This window comes from Hibiscus syriacus, unplaced genomic scaffold (genome assembly GCF_006381635.1).
Source record: "Hibiscus syriacus cultivar Baekdansim isolate YM2019G1 unplaced genomic scaffold, ASM638163v2 tig00002840_pilon, whole genome shotgun sequence".
NCBI classification, from domain to species: Eukaryota; Viridiplantae; Streptophyta; class Magnoliopsida; order Malvales; family Malvaceae; genus Hibiscus; species Hibiscus syriacus.
The window spans coordinates 2,910,042-2,935,241 of NW_024061947.1; the positions used below are offsets into that span (position 1 = coordinate 2,910,042).

General features: G+C 35.4%; 1 protein-coding gene across 1 annotated transcript; it reads left to right on the forward strand.

Moving 5' to 3' along the window:
* Positions 1 to 15,930: 15,930 nt before the first annotated feature.
* Positions 15,931 to 16,749, forward strand: LOC120154437 (transcription repressor OFP13-like). Its single transcript, XM_039166193.1, has one exon. It carries the CDS (start codon positions 15,931 to 15,933, stop codon positions 16,747 to 16,749), a length of 819 nt encoding a protein of 272 aa, XP_039022124.1.
* Positions 16,750 to 25,200: the final 8,451 nt, after the last annotated feature.

The window sequence follows — 25,200 nt, forward strand, 5'->3', positions numbered from 1 at the left end:
CATCGTTATTGTATTGATATGATTATTAACGATATTGACATAATTATAAGTGATGTTAACTTGCCAATTCACTCCGTTGATATGACAGTCCATATTGCTAACATGATAGTTATGTATTAACAGTAGTGTGATAGAGAATTTAATTAAATTTTGAATAATATATATTTATGACCACTTAATTATTGTCTTTTTATTTTGATCACTAACTTCTAAATGTATCAATCAAGTCATTTAATTATTTAAATAGTGTCAAACAAACCTCTTGTTATTAATATTTAACGAAAGTGTTGATATGTTAGTTAACAAAATCGATAGAATTATGCAATTGATTCTCATACTTTTATATTCTATTAGTTTGATCCTAATATTAATTTAATTCAATAATAGCTTCAATTTTGTATAAATATTTTGCAATCGTTATGTATTTGATTATTTTGTAATAAAATTTTAAGTAAAAGAATATAGATGAAAATATTAAAAGATTTTGATTTGACGGTCTCTTAAATTGTACAATAGAACATCTATCTATCGTATATATAATGAATCGAATTTAAGATCTATAAATTTCTACAGTATTAACTATATATTGGTTATTCATATTTTACAAAAAAAATATTGTTTTTTTGTAGGTAAATAGAGGAAAAGAGCCTAAAGGATAAAGTTAGGAATCATGAACAACTCTACCCTCCTCCTCCAATAACCACCATAAAACATCTTGTGGGGTATTGAACCGAGAATATTTTAACTCATGTGGTCGACCAAATTTTGTCATAACGTATGTCACTTTGTTTCCGTCGCTGTTGACAAGTTGAAGCTCTACTCTCCAACTCCGTTACAATTGGCCCTGAATATGAGGCAACATCGTGTGTTGTTCATAGCCGGTAGCACCACTTAACCATAGGAATATTTTTCAAACTGTCACACTCCATGGTCATTTGAGAAATTCTTAAATCCCATGCAGTATCCCTCATAACTCATATTCGACAACCGAGCGGATGCCTATAAATTTGGAGAAATCCCGAACCCAAACACTCTCGCAATCTCTAAGCGTTCCATCGCACGATGAGAAGGCGATCTCCTTATTTCCAGCACCATTAGAATTAATTTTAATCCAACTAGAATAATTAACATGAAATATAAACCAGAATTTAGAAAAATCAGAATTTATAAATGCCTTACTCAGTATAATAATATAATATATGTATTGTAATTAAATTAATAATAAATTTGATCTAACAGTCAATATTGTAGACACTCATTTTCGTTCATTTTTTTTATTTTATACATATATATCTATAGATATACATATATTATATAGTTTTTTTTAAATACTTTTTTATTATTATTATTAATTTATATATTATTTTGCAGGCCCCATAGAACCCGCGGTTCAAGCTCGAACTTGCTTGGCACGATGTGACCAAATTCACTGCCTTTGCATTATATCGTGGAGTGCAACGATAAAAAATTGGAAATGCAGACATTCCTGCGGTCACAGTCGTATAACTGACCAATCCGTTCGTTTTGGTGTGGCCCCATGTTGAACCCCCATATATCGTAACTGTTTCTCTTCATGGGAAACTAGTTATGTTTCCATTATCACCTCACCCCACGTATCTCAACTAAGTCTCTAAAAATCTAGCTAGAATATCTGGCAGCTGCAACCTTCCAACGTCTATACTCGTACCTTATATAAATTGTAAGATGTTCAACAAAGGGGGGGAGGAGAGGAGGTGAACAGGAAGATTGCTTCAATGAAGGCGATTTCCATCATTCTTCGACGAGAAACCACCAAAGCTCTATAACAACAAAAATGACCAAAAATGTCCACACAGAGAATCTGTGTGTATATACATGTCTGAGAAAATGTGATGAGATGAAACAAATCCCCAAAAGGCAGTGAATGGAGATTCTAGCTTTTTTTCTGAGCAGTAGCTTTCATGGTATGTCGTGTGCTTGCTCATGTGAACAATTTAAGTTCAAAGATGCATCGCGGTCGCCGGAATCATTGGCGACCAGAGATTTCTCAGCCAGTGGACTTTCGTCTCGAACCGGAGACTGGGAATCGAAACACGTTGATGAGGTGGATGGTAGCTTCCTGGACCGAGCATTGATTTCCAAACAGAGAAATGGTGGAGCATATGGCAGTCGGTCTTCAGCTACACCAAGGTTTGCAGATACTTATCCTGTTTTAAGTATCGGTTTTTGTGAACTAATTATTTAATTGATGTTTCCTGTGTTGGGCCTCTCGGTTTAGTGCACCATGTCCAAATGAACATGAAAACTTCCTTAAGAAAAAGCATGCGTGAAAGCATGCACATCAATTGAAGAGATTTGTCTGTTAATGATATCTAGTAACCATGGCTTTTGGAGTAGTTTTCTATTAATTTATATGTTTTTGCTGTTTTGTATCCCGCCAATATATATATAATTTGACTGTGTAAAATACCAAGTAAAATATATGAACATTAGATGCTCATGTCTGCTACTCAAAATGCGGAACATATATATAATTTTACCGTGTGATGCTTATTTTTTGGTTTTTTTAAAGAATTTCAACAAAATTAAAGGTAAGTAATTTGAATCGGGTTTTTAATTTTAATTTAAGTTTTAAATTTTCGCAACTAAGGAAACCGACAAACTAATTGGTACCGAAAGGGCGGTTCAAGGGTGTTAATCCTTCCTTGACCGTAATCGATTCCCGAACCCGACATGTTCTTGGTACAACGCAGATCAGGTAAGATGGTGTATGGCCCACCTAAATTCGTTTTAAAGTGGTCGGTGGCGACTCCAAATCCACTCATTCACGTCGAAGCCCAATTCGGGGCCCAACCAAAAGACGGTTGCGACAGCTTGGCGACTCTGCTGGGGACAGGTAAGTGAGTCATGCCAAAATTAATTTTTGGTTGTCTTTTTATGAGAAAATTTTAATTTTAAATTTTAATTTATTTATTCGATTCCAATTATTTATCTTTGATTATTTTGTTTCAAATAAATAGTTGTACTGATGTTTTTTAATGATTTCAGATTTTTTTCAAAATTGTCATCTCTAAGCTCTAAACCAGAGCTCCGAACCCGTTTTAAGTGGGGGTGAAAGCGACGCATTCGTGTGAATTTATTCACCGCATATGCCTAGCAAGTAGCCTTCGGGATTCATATACCTTATGTCTTCGTGTGAATTTATTCACCGTGCGAGCATAAGGGAATGTGTCCTCTCGAGTTTAACTTAGTCAACACAAGCTTGTAATAGGCTTAGGACTAAGGGTCTGGCAAGCCCAAGGGGGCACCGGCAAGGAGAACTCGAGTACCTTTTTAGAACCTAAACCGGGAGAGTGCAGGGAATTAGAGCTCACCCCAAGACCTCATTCCAAACCCTAAGATGCTTTGTTTCCTGCTTTATTTTATGTTCAAAGCATGCGAACTAGACAAATATGCGGCTAGGATTTGTTTGAAATTAGCATGCGGGATAGAAATCATGTCTGTGTAGGAATATTAAGCATGTTTAGGTAGATTATCATGTGGGGGTAGGATTTTTTATTATTTTTTAATTTTGATTTACCTCACTAACCCCTTTTATTTTTTTGTTCTATTTCATTTTGTTTTCATCATTCCCATCATTTAAAACGAGGTGTTGATCCACCAAAAATGTGTTTGTTAAACATGAATAATCTGCATTAATGGACAAAGGGATTATAATACAAAGAGATAAAAAGCTCAGAAGCCCAGCCGTGGTCAAAGAATACTCGGAGGCAAAGGGTGCAGGGGCAAGACGAGGAAAATGTTATTGACCCGGAGAGTCCTTTCGAAAACTGCGAGATCAAGATGGCAAAACCCTAGCTAAGATGGAGATCATTATTGATAAATTCTAGAAACAAGCTGATAAACTTTGGGTGGAGGGCTCCGATGGCACTTTCGTTTGGAACAAGCCGGTGATGCAGTCCTTCGAGACCTTTTAGGGGCAAGCAGCTCGTTATTTGCACATTTTAGCCAAAGGAGCCGGAACGGTTTGACAGGGTATTCAACCGGTGACAGACGAAGGCAGAAGACTAGTCAACCTATCAGAAGCTGTTCGGGGTCTATGCCTTCAAAATATTTTTGTCTCTTAAGACGTAACACTTTTGCCCCAATAAGGATTATTTATAATAACAGGTACATTTTTTGGATCAATGCCTCGAACATTTCATGCATCATGCATTCAGACATATTGTGCATTTTGTTATTTTTCTTTACATTCGCATTATTTTTCCTTTTTTTACATTCACATGTCTCATCAAAAATGAGAACATTTTGATCCTATGACATATAAGGAGCTTTACCAACAGTTGTTTGACGCACACGTGGTGTCACCATATCCAGAGAAATCCATGAAGCCCCGTACCCCAGGTAGTATGATGAGAACGCTCATTGCGAAAATCATAGCGGAGTCCCAGGGCGCACTATCGAGAATTACTCCACAATCAAGAGAATCATACATAAAATATGTAACAAGAATCGGATCGACTTCAACAACTTGGGGGCATCCAAGTGAGGAAGACCATTTCATCATTTGAGACGTTTTGTTTGAATTTGTTTTTTCATTTTTTTCCTCAAGTTTTTGTAAGGACTTTTAAATAAATTTATGTTACTTTAAAGATGTTAAACAATGAATCACATTTGCAAACTTGCAATTCTTTGAATATCATCTGAATTAAGAAACTCTGAAATGGTTCAAAGTTACATATCTTTGACGAAGTAACATGATTTAAAACAAGGAATTTGACTTTACCCAGAATATACACTCAAACACCGTACCATGCTCTTGTAATTAACCAATATAACATTTTCCTTTCATAAGGTGCGGACAACATGGTGTATCCTTTTGCATATGAAATTATTATACTTTTTATTTAAGACGTTCAATGACGATGATGATCTTTACAAATGAAAGAGTCGAGTAGGTGAATCCAGTTTAGGTCAGTTGCTTGAAAATTAAACTCTAAAGATGAGATTCCTTGACTTTCAAAAACACCTAGGCTATAACAGGTTCTTCTTGACAATCTTAAGAAATTAAATCCGTAAAAACTGAGCTATTCCGCTAAGGCAATTGGTTATAGAGGAAACTCGAAAGCTCTGGCTTTATGAATAGATTGCGTTCAAACCATGACATTGCTCGGACACTTGGTAATTCGGTGTTTGCTCCACTGCTCTTGTCAGGCTGAAGACTCTGTGATGAGATGAACCCTTCAGTGAACTTGATAAAACTGATTATAATGTCAAGTGGTCCCTCTAAAGCAATTGGTTAAACACCCCGGCTTTATGGATCCAGCTTGCCAGATAACGACAAATTAAATCAAATTTATCTGAGCAAGAAATTTTCGGTAATGTTGGACTAAGGGAGTTAAGGAACACCTGTTATAGTCGACTACACACGCGCACTCAAGAATTTCATTTTTAGACCGATATTTTTTTGCACTGCCTTTGTTGGAGGAGCCTACAAAGCTTGAACAAATGGAAGATTTCAGAGGACCGAAATAAAATTTCTAGTAATTGGTCATTCTAGTTGCGTCATTATGTCCGCACCCAAATGAAATGCCAAAGCATATTTCGATATTTAAAAAAATGACATTTTGGGTTACCTAAACCTTAGAAAGGAGGCTAACCTAAAGCCAACTCATCCATTTGAACATTTTTCAAAGATTTGTAACTCTAAAAGCATTAAAAGAGCTCTTGATTCCTTTGATATTTTTTGAACTCACATTTACAATTTGATTCAATTGCGAACAATATTTTACAACATTTTTATCATGTCTCTCTCCTAAAACAAGAAAAAGGAGAAAAACATTTTCAAGCAGAACAGTCTCAGATATGAAAGGTCTGTAAAGCCAAAGCTCGGGAAGCAAATGGGGCACGATCCATTCCAAGGACCTGATTGACAGACAAAGCACGAGACTCCATCCAGAAGATAACACATAATTCATTCATATTGCATGCATCTTAAACATACTTAGGTGCATCACATTCATCATTTTAGCATACACGTTTTTGCAGCTTTTAGAGTCAAGTTTTGACTTCAGGATAAAGGATACTCGATTCTCAAGCGCCTTCAAAGAATGATGGTGGTTGATTAACTCTGCAGTAAAAAGCTACACTTCGACCAACTCGACAGATTGAAAGTTTCTCTCGAAACAACACATTTTGCTCAAGAGCCAATTTCAACTTCACAACGAAGGATATTGGACTCCAGACAACGCAAGTTCAACTTCACGACGAAGGGACCGCTGGTTGTCAATAAACAAATTCCCAATTTCAGAGCCAATTTCAACTTCACAGCGAAGGATATTGGACTCAAGACAACGCAAGTTCAACTTCACGACGAAGGGACCGCTGGTTGTCAAAAAATAACTTCCCAATTTCAGAGCCAATTTCAACTTCACAACGAAGGATATTGGACTCCAAACAACGCAAGTTCAACTTCACGACGAAGGGACCGCTGGTTGTCAACAAACAATTTCCCAATTTCAGAGCCAATTTCAACTTCACAGCGAAGGATATTGGACTCCAGACAACGCAAGTTCAACTTTACGACGAAGGGACCGCTAGTTGTCAACAAACAACTTCTCAATTTCAGAGCCAACTTCAACTTCACAGCGAAGGATATTGGACTCCAGACAATGCAAGTTCAACTTCACGACGAAGGGACCGCTGGTTGTCAATAAAAAAATTACCAATTTCAAAGCCAATTTCAACTTCACAGTGAAGGATATTGGACTCCAGACAACGCAAGTTCAACTTCACGACGAAGGGACCGCTGGTTGTCAATAAACAACTTCCTAATTTCAACTTCACAGCGAAGGATATTGGACTCCAGACAACGCAAGTTCAACTTCACGACGAAGGGACCGCTGGTTGTCAATAAAAAAATTCTCAATTTCAAAGCCAATTTCAACTTCACAGCGAAGGATATTGGACTCCAGACAACGCAAGTTCAACTTCACGACGAAGGGACCGCTGGTTGTCAATAAACAACTTCCCAATTTCAACTTCGCAACGAAGGATATTGGACTCCAGACAACGCAAGTTCAACTTCACGACGAAGGGACCGCTGGTTGTCAACAAACAACTTCTCAATTTCATAGCCAATTTCAACTTCACAACGAAGGATATTAGACTCCAGACAACACAAGTTCAACTTCACGATGAAGGGACCGCTGGTTATCAATAAACAATTTCCCAATTTCAGAGCCAATTTCAACTTCACAGCGAAGGATATTGGACTCAAGACAACGCAAGTTCAACATCACGACGAAGGGACCGCTGGTTGTCAAAAAATAACTTCCCAATTTCAGAGCCAATTTCAACTTCACAGCGAAGGATATTGGACTCCAGACAACGCAAGCTCAACTTCACGACGAAGGGACCGCTGGATGTCAACAAACAATTTCCCAATTTCAGAGCCAATTTCAACTTCACAGCGAAGGATATTGGACTCCAGACAACGCAAGTTCAACTTCACGACGAAGGGACTGCTGGTTGTCAACAAACAACTTCTCAATTTCAGAGCCAATTTCAATTTCACAGCGAAGGATATTGGACTCCAGACAACGCAAGTTCAACTTCACGACGAAGGGACCGCTGGTTGTCAATAAAAAAATTCCCAATTTCAAAGCCAATTTCAACTTCACAGCGCAGGATATTGGACTCCAGACAACGCAAGTTCAACTTCATGACGAAGGGACCGCTGGTTGTCAATAAACAACTTCCCAATTTCAACTTCGCAACGAAGGATATTGGACTCCAGACAACGCAAGTTCAACTTCACGACGAAGGGACCGCTGGTTGTCAACAAACAACTTCTCAATTTCAAAGCCAATTTCAACTTCACAACGAAGGATATTAGACTCCAGACAACGCAAGTTCAACTTCACGACGAAGGGACCGCTGGTTGTCAATAAACAATTTCCCAATTTCAGAGCCAATTTCAACTTCACAGCGAAGGATATTGGACTCCAGACAACGCAAGTTCAACTTTACGACGAAGGGACCGCTAGTTGTCAACAAACAACTTCTCAATTTCAGAGCCAACTTCAACTTCACAGCGAAGGATATTGGACTCCAGACAATGCAAGTTCAACTTCACGACGAAGGGACCGCTGGTTGTCAATAAAAAAATTACCAATTTCAAAGCCAATTTCAACTTCACAGTGAAGGATATTGGACTCCAGACAACGCAAGTTCAACTTCACGACGAAGGGACCGCTGGTTGTCAATAAACAACTTCCTAATTTCAACTTCACAGCGAAGGATATTGGACTCCAGACAACGCAAGTTCAACTTCACGACGAAGGGACCGCTGGTTGTCAATAAAAAAATTCTCAATTTCAAAGCCAATTTCAACTTCACAGCGAAGGATATTGGACTCCAGACAACGCAAGTTCAACTTCACGACGAAGGGACCGCTGGTTGTCAATAAACAACTTCCCAATTTCAACTTCGCAACGAAGGATATTGGACTCCAGACAACGCAAGTTCAACTTCACGACGAAGGGACCGCTGGTTGTCAACAAACAACTTCTCAATTTCATAGCCAATTTCAACTTCACAACGAAGGATATTAGACTCCAGACAACACAAGTTCAACTTCACGATGAAGGGACCGCTGGTTATCAATAAACAATTTCCCAATTTCAGAGCCAATTTCAACTTCACAGCGAAGGATATTGGACTCAAGACAACGCAAGTTCAACATCACGACGAAGGGACCGCTGGTTGTCAAAAATAACTTCCCAATTTCAGAGCCAATTTCAACTTCACAGCGAAGGATATTGGACTCCAGACAACGCAAGCTCAACTTCACGACGAAGGGACCGCTGGATGTCAACAAACAATTTCCCAATTTCAGAGCCAATTTCAACTTCACAGCGAAGGATATTGGACTCCAGACAACGCAAGTTCAACTTCACGACGAAGGGACTGCTGGTTGTCAACAAACAACTTCTCAATTTCAGAGCCAATTTCAATTTCACAGCGAAGGATATTGGACTCCAGACAACGCAAGTTCAACTTCACGACGAAGGGACCGCTGGTTGTCAATAAAAAAATTCCCAATTTCAAAGCCAATTTCAACTTCACAGCGCAGGATATTGGACTCCAGACAACGCAAGTTCAACTTCATGACGAAGGGACCGCTGGTTGTCAATAAACAACTTCCCAATTTCAACTTCGCAACGAAGGATATTGGACTCCAGACAACGCAAGTTCAACTTCACGACGAAGGGACCGCTGGTTGTCAACAAACAACTTCTCAATTTCAAAGCCAATTTCAACTTCACAACGAAGGATATTAGACTCCAGACAACGCAAGTTCAACTTCACGACGAAGGGACCGCTGGTTGTCAATAAACAATTTCCCAATTTCAGAGCCAATTTCAACTTCACAGCGAAGGATATTGGACCCAAGACAACGCAAGTTCAACTTCACGACGAAGGGACCGCTGGTTGTCAAAAAATAACTTCCCAATTTCAGAGCCAATTTCAACTTCACAGCGAAGGATATTGGACTCCAGACAACGCAAGTTCAACTTCAGGACGAAGGGACCGCTGGTTGTCAACAAACAATTTCCCAATTTCAGAGCCAATTTCAACATCACAGCGAAGGTTATTGGACTCCAGACAACGCAAGTTCAACTTCACGACGAAGGGACCGCTGTTTGTCAACAAACAACTTGTCAATTTCAGAGCCAATTTCAACTTCACATCGAAGCATATTGGACTCCAGACAACGCAAGTTCAACTTCACGACGAAGGGACCGCTGGTTGTCAATAAAAAAATTCCCAATTTCAAAGCCAATTTCAACTTCACAGCGAAGGATATTGGACTCCAGACAACGCAAGTTCAACTTCACGACGATGGGACCGCTGGTTGTCAATAAACAACTTCCCAATTTCAACTTCGCAACGAAGGATATTGGACTCCAGACAACGCAAGTTCAACTTCACGACGAAGGGACCGCTGGTTGTCAACAAACAACTTCTCAATTTCAGAGCCAATTTCAACTTCACAACGAAGGATATTGGACTCCAGACAATGCAAGTTCAACTTCACGACGAAGGGACCGCTGGTTGTCAACAAACAACTTCCCAATTTCAGAGCCAATTTCAATTTCACAACGAAGGATATTGGACTCCAGACAACGCAAGTTCAACTTCATGACGAAGGGACCGCTGGTTGTCAACAAACAACTTCCCAATTTCAGAGCCAATTTCAACTTCACAACGAATGATATTGGACTCCAGACAAGGCAAGTTCAACTTCACGACAAAGGGACCGCTGGCTGTCAACAAACAATTTCCTAATTTCAGAGCCAATTTCAACTTCACAGCGAAGGATATTGGACTCGAGACAACACAAGTTCAACTTCACGACGAAGGGACCGCTGGTTATCAACAAACAACTTCTCAATTTCAGAGCCAATTTCAACTTCACAACGAAGGATATTGGACTCCAGACAACGCAAGTTCAACTTCACGACGAAGGGACCGCTGGTTGCCAACAAACAACTTCCCAATTTCAGAGCCAATTTTAACTTCACAACGAAGGATATTGGACTCCAGACAACGCAAGTTCAACTTCACGATGAAGGGACCGCTGGTTGTCAACAAATAACTTCCCAATTTTAGAGCCAATTTCAACTTCACAGCGAATGATATTGGACTCCAGACAACGCAAGTTCAACTTCACGACGAAGGGACCGCTGGTTGTCAACAAACAACTTCCCAATTTCAGAGCCAATTTCAACTTCACAGCAAAGGATATTGGACTCGATACAACACAAGTTCAACTTCACAACGAAGGGACGGCTGGTTGTCAACAAACAATTTCCCGATTCCAGAGCCAATTTCAACTTCACGACGGAGGATATTGGACTCGGAACAATGCTACATACTTGGATTTTAACTTTACGATGAAGGATATCCAATTTCAAGCTCAACTTCACGAAGAAGGGAATCGTACACACAAGCATCATCCATCTTTAGATTGGATTTCAACTTCACGACGAAGGATATCCAACTCAAAGAGGGGTTATCTGTCACTAAAAGACCTTTAAGTTCGACTACGCTCAGCTCTAAGGCATATCATTTGCAGCATAACTTAAGTCGAGAAGGGTTATCTGTCAACCGAAGACCTTCGAGTTCGATTACATTCAGCTCAAAGGCAAAACAAATTTGCAGCATAGCTTAAGTCGAGAAGGGCTATCTGCCAACCGAGGACCTTCGAGTTCGATTATATTTAGCTCAGAGGCAAACCAAATTTACAATATAGGTCAAGGCTAGAAGGGCTATCTGTCAACAAAATTGTCGAGCTCGGTTCCATTCAGCTCGATGACACCTCAATCACACTACTGTTTGGCTGCAATCGAGGTTTTCAAGTCGAGAAGAAGACCCGAGTTAGCCGTGCCTAAGTGAAAAAAACTATCTATCAACGAAGACCTTTCGAGTTCGATTTCATTCAACTCAAAGGCCTATCAAATACATGGTGGAACCAAAGAACTACTTTCCAGTCGAATTTTTAACCAAGGTCTTTAGTCGAGAAGAAGACCGAAGTTGACTACACCAAAGACAACGAGAAGCCACATTCCAATTCCGAACTACAGCTTCAATTCCATATCACTTCAAGATGGACTCGACTTCGCGACGGAGGGGCCATCCGCTACTCAATTCGACAGGGAGTTATTCTTCAACTCCACTGAACAAAAATTTGTGTCTTTTTATCTTTGCCCTATTTTTCGTTCCACGAAAAAGGACAAAGAGAGGCAGCTGTAGACACTCATTTTTGTTCATTTTTTTATTTTATACATATATATCTATAGATATATATATATTATATAGTTTTTTTTAAAAATACTTTATTATTATTATTATTATTAATTTATATATTATTTTGCAGGCCCCATAGAACCCGCGATTCAAGCTCGAACTTGCTTGGCACGATGTGACCAAATTCACTGCCTTTGCATTATACCGTGGAGTGCAACGATAAAAAATTGGAAATGCAGACATTCCTGCGGTCACAGTCGTATAACTGACCAATCCGTTCGTTTTGGTGTGGCCCCATGTTGAACCCCCATATATCGTAACTGTTTCTCTTCATGGGAAACTAGTTATGTTTCCATTATCACCTCACCCCACGTATCTCAACTAAGTCTCTAAAAATCTGGCTAGAATATCTGGCAGCTGCAACCTTCCAACGTCTATACTCGTACCTTATATAAATTGTAAGATGTTCAACAAAGGGGGGGAGGAGAGGAGGTGAACAGGAAGATTGCTTCAATGAAGGCGATTTCCATCATTCTTCGACGAGAAACCACCAAAGCTCTATAACAACAAAAAATGACCAAAAATGTCCACACAGAGAATCTGTGTGTATATACATGTCTGAGAAAATGTGATGAGATGAAACAAATCCCCAAAAGGCAGTGAATGGAGATTCTATCTTTTTTTATGAGAAGTAGCTTTCATGGTATGTCGTGTGCTTGCTCAGGTGAACAATTTAAGTTCAAAGATGCATCGCGGTCGCCGGAATCATTGGCGACCAGAGATTTCTCAACTAGTAGACTTTCGTCTCAAACCGGAGACTGGGAATCGAAACACGTTGATGAGGTGGATGGTAGCTTCCTGGACCGAGCATTGATTTCCAAACAGAGAAATGGTGGAGCATATGGCAGTCGGTCTTCAGCTACACCAAGGTTTGCAGATACTTATCCTGTTTTAAGTATCGGTTTTTGTGAACTAATTATTTAATTGATGTTTCCTGTGTTGGGCCTCTCGGTTTAGTGCACCATGTCCAAATGAACATGAAAACTTCCTTAAGAAAAAACATGCGTTAAAGCATGCACATCAATTGAAGAGATTTGTCTGTTAATGATATCTAGTAACCATGGCTTTTGGAGTAGTTTTCTATTAATTTATATGTTTTTGCTGTTGTGTATCCCGCCAATATATATATAATTTGACTGTGTAAAATACCAAGTAAAATATATGAACATTAGATGCTCATGTCTGCTACTCAAAATGCGGAACATATATATAATTTTACCGTGTGATGCTTATTTTTTGGTTTTTTTAAAGAATTTCAACAAAATTAAAGGTAAGTAATTTGAATCGGGTTTTTAATTTTAATTTAAGTTTTAAATTTTCGCAACTAAGGCAACCGACAAACTAATTGGTACCGAAAAGGCGGTTCAAGGGTGCTAATCCTTCCTTGACCGTAATCGATTCCCGAACCCGACATGTTCTTGGTACAACGCAGATCAGGTAAGATGGTGTCTGGCCCACCTAAATTAGTTTTAAAATGGTCAGTGGCGACTCCAAATCCACTCATTCACATCGAATCCCAATTCGGGGCCCAACCAAAAGACGGTTGCGACAAATATAATGTTGATAGAATATAGTAGTTTTATTTTTTTAACTTATTTTAATTATTTAATTTTAATATATTCATTTATAAAAATTATTTTAGTATTTAATAGTATTATATTCAATTTTAAAATTTATTTTAATTATTTAATTATATTATATTAATTAATAATATATATATATAAACATTAATAATATATATTGACATGGCATTTACTCTATATTTGTACTTCATATTATGTTACATTATATATGTAAACAATTTAAATGAACCTATTAAGTGATTTCAGTGATAAAAGATAATATTATTTTTTATATAAAAAAGGTTTAAACGGTTACGTTCTCAACTATGTAGTTTAAAAATTTTAAATAAATATTATCTTGTAATTATCTTAATTATTAAAAAAACAACTTAAATAAGGAAAAGCTTTGACCTAACTTGAAGTTGGATATTTATAATAGTATAACGTCTATATCTCTGAAATGAGTTACTGATTTTAGATTTATAAATTTGTAAATGATTTTATCTGACAGATATGTGTCTAAATAGACAGCCACGCATTAATTCTCTAACAATTTGAAAAGAAGAAAACGAAAATTTGACCGTTTGCCATCTACCTTCTCAAATGCTATGTTGATTTTGGATACGTCTTGTATGGGTAACGTCTCTTGTTTTGAATGTTATTTGTGTAATTATAATAAAATGATTAAATGTTTACCTGCCTTACCATGGTTTATAACTTAGATAAATTATATCATTCATTACTCAACTATTGCTTTATTCCTATTTTGATCATTGAAATTTAAAAAGTTTCAATTTAATCACTAACTTTTGAATTACTTCCTATTTTACTCTAAGATGGCATGATTTATTTTATTAATATTTTCCTATGAAATGGCATATTTGATCAATATTTTTTCCATGTAATGTTTTTTTTAAATACTCTCTATTCCTTAATCATAATCCCCTGATCCATAAATCTTAATCCCTACTCTATAAATTACAAACCCTCATTTTCACCCTCGTTAGATATGAGAACGAGAGTTATGAGATATGATTTAGGATTTAAGGGTTCAATTTAAAGTTTAAGAATTTTGGGAGTTTTAGTTTGGGGTTAAAGTAAGGTGATTACATAAGGAGTTATAGATCTGATATGATAAGGGTATTGGAGTGTAACACACAGGTTAAGGTGAGTTGATGGTATCTCAAAATAAATGGGTACCAAGGTGCCAGGAAGGGCAGCTCGTGCTAGGCAAGGGAGTAGGAAGGCGCGACTAAAATAGGGAGTTGGACAGATAAACGAGTATTGAGAGCAAGGGTGAGAGAGAAGGGCCCTCAAGCACGATCAGGAGGATTTGAAATTTAAGGGGTTGCACACAAAAGGTTGGGAAGGCGTAAAATTGATGGACATAAGGCGTTTGAAAAGAAAAAACACATCATCTTAGATGCCAGTGGGTTTGATACTTGGGAGGTTATCGACGGAAGAATAGAGAGACGCGTTGTTATTTTAATGAGAATAAAATAATTATTTTCTTGAATTTTTTAAGATGCTTTAAAAATAATAAAATAATTAACGTCAATTTGAAATCGTAATTTATATTTCGTCGTAATTGAGTCAATTCGACAAAAAGTAAAAGATAAACCAAAAGAGAAAAAATAGTAAATTATGGGTTAGAATGAAATGAATAAACTAAGTAAATTGAAGACCTAAAAAATCATTGTGCCAATATTTAGGATTAATCTCATAATCATACTATAACTTTATGAAATATACATAATGCACGTGGTATATAAAACGTCAATTATTTCTTAATAGTATGAAATTATTATAAAGCTGTGTTTACTTAGAATTTCTTTAATTTATTAATAACATACACATATCATATATATAATTGTACGAATTCAAGACTTTTAGGTAAATAACATTTTTTCTTACCACTGAAATCACTCGATGAATTCTAATTTAATATATTGTAACTTTAGAAAAATGTTTAGGAATGAGGATGGAATTTTGACTATTATTAAAGATAGGGGTATTGATTAGAGCTCCTGTTTTCTTCTGGATGCATTTGTATTAGTGTAGCAGGTTCTTGCTTCAAACTCTCAACTTATTAAAAAAAATAGATAAAATAAAAATATTTAGATTTATTTATTTTATAAATACATATATTAAAATATTACAAATAGGTTTTAATCAAATTTAAATTTTATGTGTATGATTATATCAAATGAAGATTCCTATATGCATTTATTTTTTATTTTGTTTAGGTCTTATAGTAACACATTTATTAGTAAAACGTTAGTCTCTATCTACATTTCAACTTCCCCCAACCTGAATACCTGATTCACTATTCTTTTAAAATCTTCCTCCCAATTCAGTCTGACTCACCCACTAATGCCCACACAATAATATATTTATCTTTTTCAAAGTCCCAATATTTTAACTATTTCAAAAACTCCCCATCCCTGGCGGCCCCTCCATTTCTTTCTATTTATCATAAATCTCCTATACTACAACCAAAACCATAAACAAAATCATGGGGAGGAAGATGAAGTTTTCTTTCCTCTCCAATGCCAATGCCAAAAATTCTTGGCAATGGCTGCCTTCTTGTCACCAGCCCAGAACTCTCTCTTTCCGAACACATAACAACAACACTCTTTTCAGTACCATCAACTCAGCTTACTTAGATTCCATTGATGAAATAGCTGATGATGATCTTCCATTAGAGACTGTCATTCGAGGTTTGAAGTCGGATAGGCTGTTTTTCGAGCCTGGAAAGACCAGTTCAATCATGGAAGAGGCAACAAAAAGGACTGAAGAAGAAGGAGAAGACGACGACGATGATGATATTGGTGGGTTTCCTTTTAAAGAGAGTGTAGCGTTGTCAATGGAGTCTCGAGATCCGTACGTCGATTTCAGGGAATCCATGGAAGAAATGGTTGAAGCTCTGGGGTTAAAAGATTGGGAAGGGCTTGAACAACTATTGTTCTGGTATTTGAGAGCCAATGGGAAATGCAACCATGGTTACATCATTGGTGCCTTTCTTGATTTTCTTGTAGGTCGACTCGCCATTAATGTTTCTAATTCAAAATCTGATAATACCCATTCACTTTCTTCTGCTCTATCTTTCAACACTTCTTCTCCTTCGTCTTCGTCTTCTTGTTTGTCCTCCTCTGAGGCTTGCTCTTCGACAACGATTCCTTGTGTTTCTCCATTAGAAGCCGAGAAAGAGATGCACCATGGTTGCCGTTGTTTATCTTCTTCTTCTCCACTATCAGATCAAAAGGGAGAGATGATTATAGTTAAAGGTGCTGAAGATGATGATGAAGCTTCTTCGTCTTTTTTAGTTGTTTGATTCTTCAGTTTTCAAATATTGTGTATACTAGTAATTTTTTTTCTTCCAGAAATGCATGATAGTTGAAGAACATTTCTTTGTTCCCAGACACATCTCAAAATGCTGCGATTAATGAAAATGAAACTTTTTAACAGTACAGAGAAATTTCCATGCAATTCTCACATGACATGAGACAAATTTTACATATTGATTTTCTTTTTAAAAAGAAAAATCCACTACCCCACTAATAATAATAATAATAAACTGTTGGTTAAGCACGAATCCAATTACCCCACTAATAATAAAAATAAAAAAAACTGTTGGTTAAGCTCGAATCCAATAATATTAATAATTAAAGGTCTCATATTGGAACATAATGTTTATAGCAGTATTTAAGAGTTCATTATAAAATTAATAAAAATCTTTTTAATAAAAACTATCTTAGAATCTCCTCAAATTAATAAAAAAATGTTGGTTAAAAATCACGATTTAAAATAAAGGCTTATATCATAAATAAGAATCTAAAGTATATTCATTTTTTTTCATTTAAGTACCTAAAGTATTTTTAATCAAAATAATTAAGTAACTAAAGTTATATTTTTTGTCAAAATATGTACCTAAAATATTTTATGTCAAAACAAGTACCTAAATTATTTAAATATTTTCATCTAAGTTCTAAAAAAGTTGATATGTAACGTTAATTAAAGAATACTTTAGGTATATATTTTAACTAAAAAATACTTTAAATACCTATTTTGACCAAAAAGATAACTTTAAATATTTATTTTGACCAAAAGATATGTTATATAAACCTAAAATAAATGCCAAGTTTTTTTAAATTTATGAGTATTAAATTTGATAATATCTAGCATTGGATTTATTTGACCTGGTACCACATTGTGCCTTGAAGAAAGATGATAGCCGTTGATTTTCAAATTGGGAAGTCATTATCATATGATAGGTACAATTCCAGCCAGGATTTTGGCATTGCCCTACTCTCATTATCTTTTCCTCTTGCACCAATATTATCTTAAAACATTTATCATTTTCATTTTTAGATCATTTATCATATGATAGCAGTTTTATGTTTATAAACTATTTTGGCATAACAATACATTTATGAAGTTGGAAAATAATTTCTTTCTGAAAAATGCTTTATCGTTGAATTTGAGAATATTTTTCGTATTTGTTAAGAATCCAAGTGGTTAAGATTTTTCAACATTTTGTGCAAAATATTTCTCAACAATAAACGATTGATAAAAATATATTTATCCTTGAAAAATATTAACAAATTCAGTTTAAACTTAATTTTCAAATTTAACATAAATACTTTTTTATTTTAAAATGGGTGTATGAATTATGATATATATTGGTTAGATTCTATATTTTTAAAATCCAGTCCTCAAGATTACTCAAAAATTTAATATTAATAAATTAATGTTTAACCACTAGAATTTTTTTATACTTACTAACAAATTACTCAAAAGCAATAAATAAAATTTTAAAACAATAAAACCAAAAATGCTTGAGAAACTTTGGAGTGTAAACAGATATTAATTGGTATTGTAGATGTTTATTAAGTGATTTCATACATATATCGCCCTTTACGAATTACAATGATATGTTTTTGATAATCCCAAACTCTTGAGCGATTAATTGCCAATTAAAATAACTAACACTTGTTACTCTACGTATAAAACAAATAGCAAATTAACCTAGTCGTCAACGTGCTACGACTCAATTTTCCTTTCCGAGAAATTTGGCTTCACCTCGGAAGCTAGAATTATCAATGGCCGAAGCTTCTAAACTGTGTGCCGTGCTCTCTTTTTTCTAACACATTAATGGTCACGCTTAGCAATGGAAAATAAAGATTAATTAATGGTGAAGATGGAAGATTAAAATAGAAAAGGTATCTCAAAGCATTAATTAGAGATTCTTTAATTATAAAATTTGGGAGAAATTATTAAAATATTAACGGTATCTAAAAGCATTGATTATAGATTATTTAAAGTATGGTCATCTTTGTCTTTCTAGTAGACGCGATTTATCATTTTCTCTCCTATCGTATTTTCACATCGATTTAGCCCTCAAAGTTGTTTAATTACGTCATTATATACCATTTTATTAAATTAAAATCCTAAATTATAAACCTTAAGTTAGTATTTAGAGTTTAGGGTTTTAAGCTATGGATAAAGTATAAAATGATGTAATGGAGTAACTTCAAACGTTAAATTGATGTGAAAATACGATAGAGACGAATATAATAAATTAGATATATTACACGAAAAAAAATCACCTTTTTGTCGATTATTTAATTGGACTATATCCCATAGAAAAACAAAGTTTAATGCAAAGATCCCATGTTTTACTCTCTCGGTAGTTAAAATCGAAGTTGTCGCTGTAATTGCAAGTTATCTAAAGATAAACTCAAATTTGATGCGAAATTGATGCTGATGAATTTATTTTATTATTCTCTCAAAGTTTTGAGTTTAAACAGTTCATTTACAGTTATTTATGAGTTAAAAAATTATAAATAAATACTATGTTATAATTATTTAAACTATTTAAAAATATATATATTTTTAATCTAAAATGTTTCTTTACCGCCATGCTATAAGCGTAATTAATACAATTTTTTCATCCATTTTATATGGGTGTGGCATTATCTGGTCTGTATATCTATATACACATTCTTAAATTTTAATTTATACCAAGTATTTACATATTTCAATATACTAGAAGTATGAAATATAATTTTTGGATTAACCATATCAATTATGTAAAAGTTAGGGAAGTATGAAATATATATCTTCTACCCTATTCCTACCTGACCTGAACTAGAGTATACTTTCAATCTGACTGAGCCTGATATAAATAAAGACCTAATTAAAAAAATTAGAAAGAGATAGTGTATTGTAGCAATTATCCATAAATTTATTTGATGAAATTACACTTTTACCCTTGGGTCGGGTAGGAATTTTTCACCCTCCACCCGAACTCAACCCGACACAACCTCACTCCTTCATAAAATCCGACCCAACTCAACATGAACTGTAACACCCCAACCCGTACCCGACCCGAATACGAGTCCGAGGTGTCACATTGACTTTTCAAATCTGTACACTTAAAGAAAATACCCCGGGTAATTTAAAACTTTGTTTAAAACAAAATACTTTAATTTACATCAGAGAGACCACAAAATACAAGTTTGATCAGAGTATTCATAATTAACGACTTATTACATGCCAACACTCTATACACGCCAAAATACATACTTGTTGATTACTTCTGATCTGATCTTCAAGTAATAATACTGTCCTTGCTACTTCTATTCCTTTTCTTCACGTTTCTTGGTACCTACGTGTAAATCACTTACACGCTAAGTCATAGACTTAGTGAGGCAATAAATAAACATTTAACAACAAATTCATGAATGTGCATTCTTATCATTTGATCATGACATTTCAACATGCATGTATCTATCACATGATAACATATATAAGCATGTCAAGCACATGTAACACTTACCTTCTTGTGCCACTTTCACTTTAATTTATCTTTCAATTGTATTGCCCATGTATATTATTGAGAATAGAGGTATGTGAGTTCATTGAGGTTGTGCACAAATGCTGTCACCACAGCTCGTATAAATTCCCTCATGGGGCACCGAACATTAGTTCAGTATTCGTCCCGAATGACTGCTATATATGTCCCGTAGGACCACTACGTCCCGAAGGACTACAGAACCCTCGACTCTTGGCATGCCAACTATACCTATAGCTCTCGTATCATATACTATGGGCATTTATGATGAATACATTTCTCATCACTTGTTCTTTCTCTTCTGTCACATACCACATGTATGTGTAACCATGTATTTCATATCATATCACATTTTTCATATTCATATGTCATTTCATATATTCACATAGTTTTTCTCATTTCACATGGTCATGTCTCATAGCATAATCCTGTATGCATGTATATCATGTAACATTTATAATAATCTATACACATTTCATGTATTCATGCACATATAAAAATCATGAAATCAAATAACAATTTAGGATTCACTTCTTACCGTAGTAACTCCATCACTGGCTCATCGCAAGCCAATGTTCGTTCAATAATATAAGTACAATAAAAATTGCACTCACCTTAGCCTTGTTTGATTTGAATCAATTCTAATCCTTTGATTATTCCAGAACTTGTTTAGGCTCAATATCTACATAAATATAACATTTCAAAACAACTATCAGAAGCCTAAACCTTAAACTTGATGTTAACAACTTAAGCCAGATTATTGAACCTAATTTCATTTTTCCTTTAGGGGGGAATCGATTCCCCCCCCCAGGGGAATCGATACCCCCCTGGACATTCTGGAAAAATTTCGTCCAAGAGGGGGAATCGATTCCCTTCATAGGGTATCGGTTCCCTCTAACCAGAATTGGTATTTTAACCCCGAAAATCATCAATTCTTCACTTAATTCTTCTATTTTAAACCCCTATCATGTCATTAAATTCAACTACCATCACTTAAACCAACTTATATCCATGAAAATCATCTATAACTTCAAAATCCTATCTGTTGAGTTAATCGAATGACGAAATTGGCCAAGAGGGGGGTGAATTGGCAATAAAAATTTTGTGGAAGCTTTTGCAGAAAATTGAAAGCAATTGCACAGCGATTTACAGTGGTTCGACTTTCTCAAACAAAGTCTACGTCCACTACCTTAGCTATCCACACTAAGGATTTTCCAACAAATTCACTAATTTGTTCTTTCTTTTGAGGCCAAAGAGATAACCTTACAATTCCCTCAAGAGTATACCCCAACTCTTGAGAACACTCTTTTCTCAAAGAGAAGATTACAAATTTGCAAACTTACAAGAAAACCTCACAAGGTAAGATGTTTGCACAATTCTAGAACAAAGAAAAGAACACTCAAAGATGAATACAATTGAGCACAAAAAGTGTTCTTGAAAGCAAAATGAATATTGAATGAAAATGGGCTTGAAATGCTCAAACTTGAGGTTTGATGCTTTCTCTTTGATTCTCTCTTGATTCTAGTTGCTTGATGTTTCTTGTTATTGATCAATGGCTTCTAAGCTTGCTTAAATACACCTTGGATCACTTCTGAACGTTGGGGATAATTAGAGAAGATATTATAGCCGTTTTAGTGTGAAAACATTTAATAAAACAGCTTGGACAGTGGGGGGAATCGGTTCCCTATCATAGGGAATCGGTTCCCTAAGTGTAAAATTCAAATATTTCGACCGTTGAACAGGGGGGGAATCGGTACCCCCTTGGGGGGAATCGGTTCCCTCCGAGCATTCTGGAAATCTCGGAGCCAAACCATTCAGGGGGGAATCGGTTCCTCCTATGGGGGGGAATCGGTTCCCTCTGAGTACTCTGGAATTTTTGGCTTTGAATTGGTTCGAAATACTTTGTAAAATATTTTGAAATTGTTTTATGATTAAAACTTAATTTTACACTTAAGTAAGGATCAAAAATGATTTTTGAAATATTTGGAGTAATGTTTTGATATTCGAATAGTTATATCGAATATACTTAGAAAATCATTTGGAAAATCTTAAAATCCATTTAACTTAATTTGTTATATCGAAATATTAAAATGTTTCAACAATCTCCCCCTTTTTGATATAACAAAACATTTTAGTAATTTTAAGATTTTTGAAATCAAGTTTTGAAATTAGAAAAATGAAATTAGAAATTACTTAGAAATTACTCCCCCTTACTTTAACACTTATTCTTCTCCCCCTTTTTGTTAAATCAAAAAGACATTGTAAAACAAGGTTTTGTAAATCATTTAGCCAATTGATTTATTAATTATAAGCTTTAGCTGCTAAGATCATAATCAAAAGAGAGGTTAGCCATTAGTTTCATAAATCAATATTCATAAATAATGTGATATGACAAAATTGGTCATATTGCTAATGATAATGTAAATGATGCAAAAATGAATAAAACAAACCAAACATATAAGTTCACACCATTCATATATCCAAAATCCAACAATCCACAAAATCAAACATATCAAAATGTTGAAACAATATTCATTTTGTTCAAAGTTTTAAAGCTAAACATAAAATCAAGCATCCGGATCGGTAGGAGGAAAACGGGCTCGCATAGCGGCCATCTCGTGTGTGAGTTCATTGATACGAGCGTTGGTTGATTCATTGTTTGCACGCATCTCCCGAAGAATCTCTAATTGTTGAGCTCCCATTGTGGATAAATGAGACTCTATAGAGGAAAAACGCGAGTCCATGGTAGCGTATCGGAAATCGAATGTCTCCATAAAGGATTGAAAATATGGAGGCATTTGATGCGTTTGTTGTGCTTGCTCCTCGGGCTGCTCTTCGGGCTGATCAGGTTCTTCTTCAACTTCATCAATATCCCTCATTAATTGTTCAAACTCGGGATCTTCGTCAGCTTCAGGTGGAGCTTGTGAAGAACTAGCTCCCGGAGTAGAAGAACGAACCCATTCACCGGTTTCTTTGCCCTTTACCATCCCACTCTCGTTAAGGAAAGAAGATTTATTTGTTTCTTAAGAGGAAAAACGGCATCTAGACTGACTCTAAGCCCAGCTTTGGAAAACAGATTACTCAAAAAGCAACCGTAAACTAGAGATGAACAGTGTTTCTTGTTAGGAACAAGATTTACGGTTTCAACAATTTCAGCAAAAATAATCTGAGGTAGGTTAATTTTAATACGGTTTTCGAAACAATGTAACCACCAAAGATCCAAAGCTCTAAGAGTAGAATAACGACCTCCGGATGGTCGAAACCACCAAGAAATCATTAGATGAAGAAAACGCTCATGTAGGTCTAAGACACTCGCACTATCTCTTCTTTTGTAACGAGAACCTAAAATTTGTTTTTCATTCGAGATACCATCATTATCTAATTCAAATGTATTGGCTATATATGCCGGGTCAATATATAAGAATTGTCCTAGGAGGTAGGAACGAATTCCTATGGTTTCTGTTTCAGCTTGGTTTTTAACACATACAGCATTAGAGTAGAGTATACGAACAAGTTGATGGTAAACGATGGGTTCAAGATCAAATAGTTTATCAAATTTCCATTCTTGTAAAATGGGAAGATATTTAAAATCGATAGCTAACATAGCTTGACGAGAAGGAATACGTTCTTCCCGGATTTTGTAAGAATCGAAATATTGATAATACCAATATCGGTGATTTCTAGACCCAGGATGATTGAAACACGAATTTTGGATGGTCAAGTTAGGATCAGTGGGATTGGGATTAGAAATTGGAATAGAATGAGGATTTGGAGGTGGATTTGGTTGACGACTGGAACGACTAGATGAAGACCTAGGACGTTTAGGATTTGACATGGTGAAGGAAATCGGAATAGATATAATAACCTGCAATTTTAAAACAAGTGTATGCAATTCAATTAATCCCAAAACTCAAATGAGTCCTCAATATTTCAAGATTCTCTAAAACAATCCTAATGGGCAAAGTTTTGAAAAACTTTTGAAAAATATGGTTTTGAGAACAATATATGTATAGTTTTTCATAATAACAATATAATTTGATCAAAACACAATAATTTGAAAAATAACATTTTTTTTTATTTCGAAAATTTTAAAAAAATTTGAAAAATTCTTGTGTTTTTGATGAAATTAGTTGTAACATCTAGTTTCTAATCACTAAATAATCAATGCCCGATCACTATTTCAACCTAGAACTAATTGAAACTAATCCTATGTTCAAAAATAATGAAATAAAGAGTTTAGAAAAATTTACCTTGAAATATGAAGATTGAGGGGATTTAGATGTTGTTTGCACGATTTTAATGATTCCAACAGGTTTGGAAGATGATTTATGAAGCAAATTCCGATTAATATCGTTGATTTGAGGCAAAAATGGAGATTTGAGCGGTTTAGAGGGTGAGAACGGCGGAGAGAGAGAGGAAGAGGGTTTTTGGAGAGTTTGGGGTTATTCTGCCCGATTTTAGCAGAACCCCAGGGGGGTATCGATTCCCCTGTGGGGGGAATCGGTTCCCCTTCAAAGGGGGAATCGGTTCCCTCAGGGGGGATCGATTCCCTCTGCACCAAAATGCTAAAATCCGAATTTTTAAGCACAAAATGCTAAATTAATCTTTTCTAGTGGTATTGGCAACTCATATATCAAACATTAATTATGTTCAAATAATTAAATTAATCTTTAATTGATTTTTGAACATAAAATTAATTTTCATTAAGAATCACAAACTCCCCCTAACTAATAGCAAGAATGCAATCAAAAAATATAAGCATTTTTCAAGATTTATTAAAAGTGCTAAAATTATTTTAAACACTAAGTGAAGATAGATTGGTCAAACCTAATTCTCTCCTAAGTATCCAAAATCTTTCCTTGTCTAAGGGTTTTGTAAAGATATCCGCTAATTGGTGCAAAGTATCAACAAATTCTAGAACTACATCTT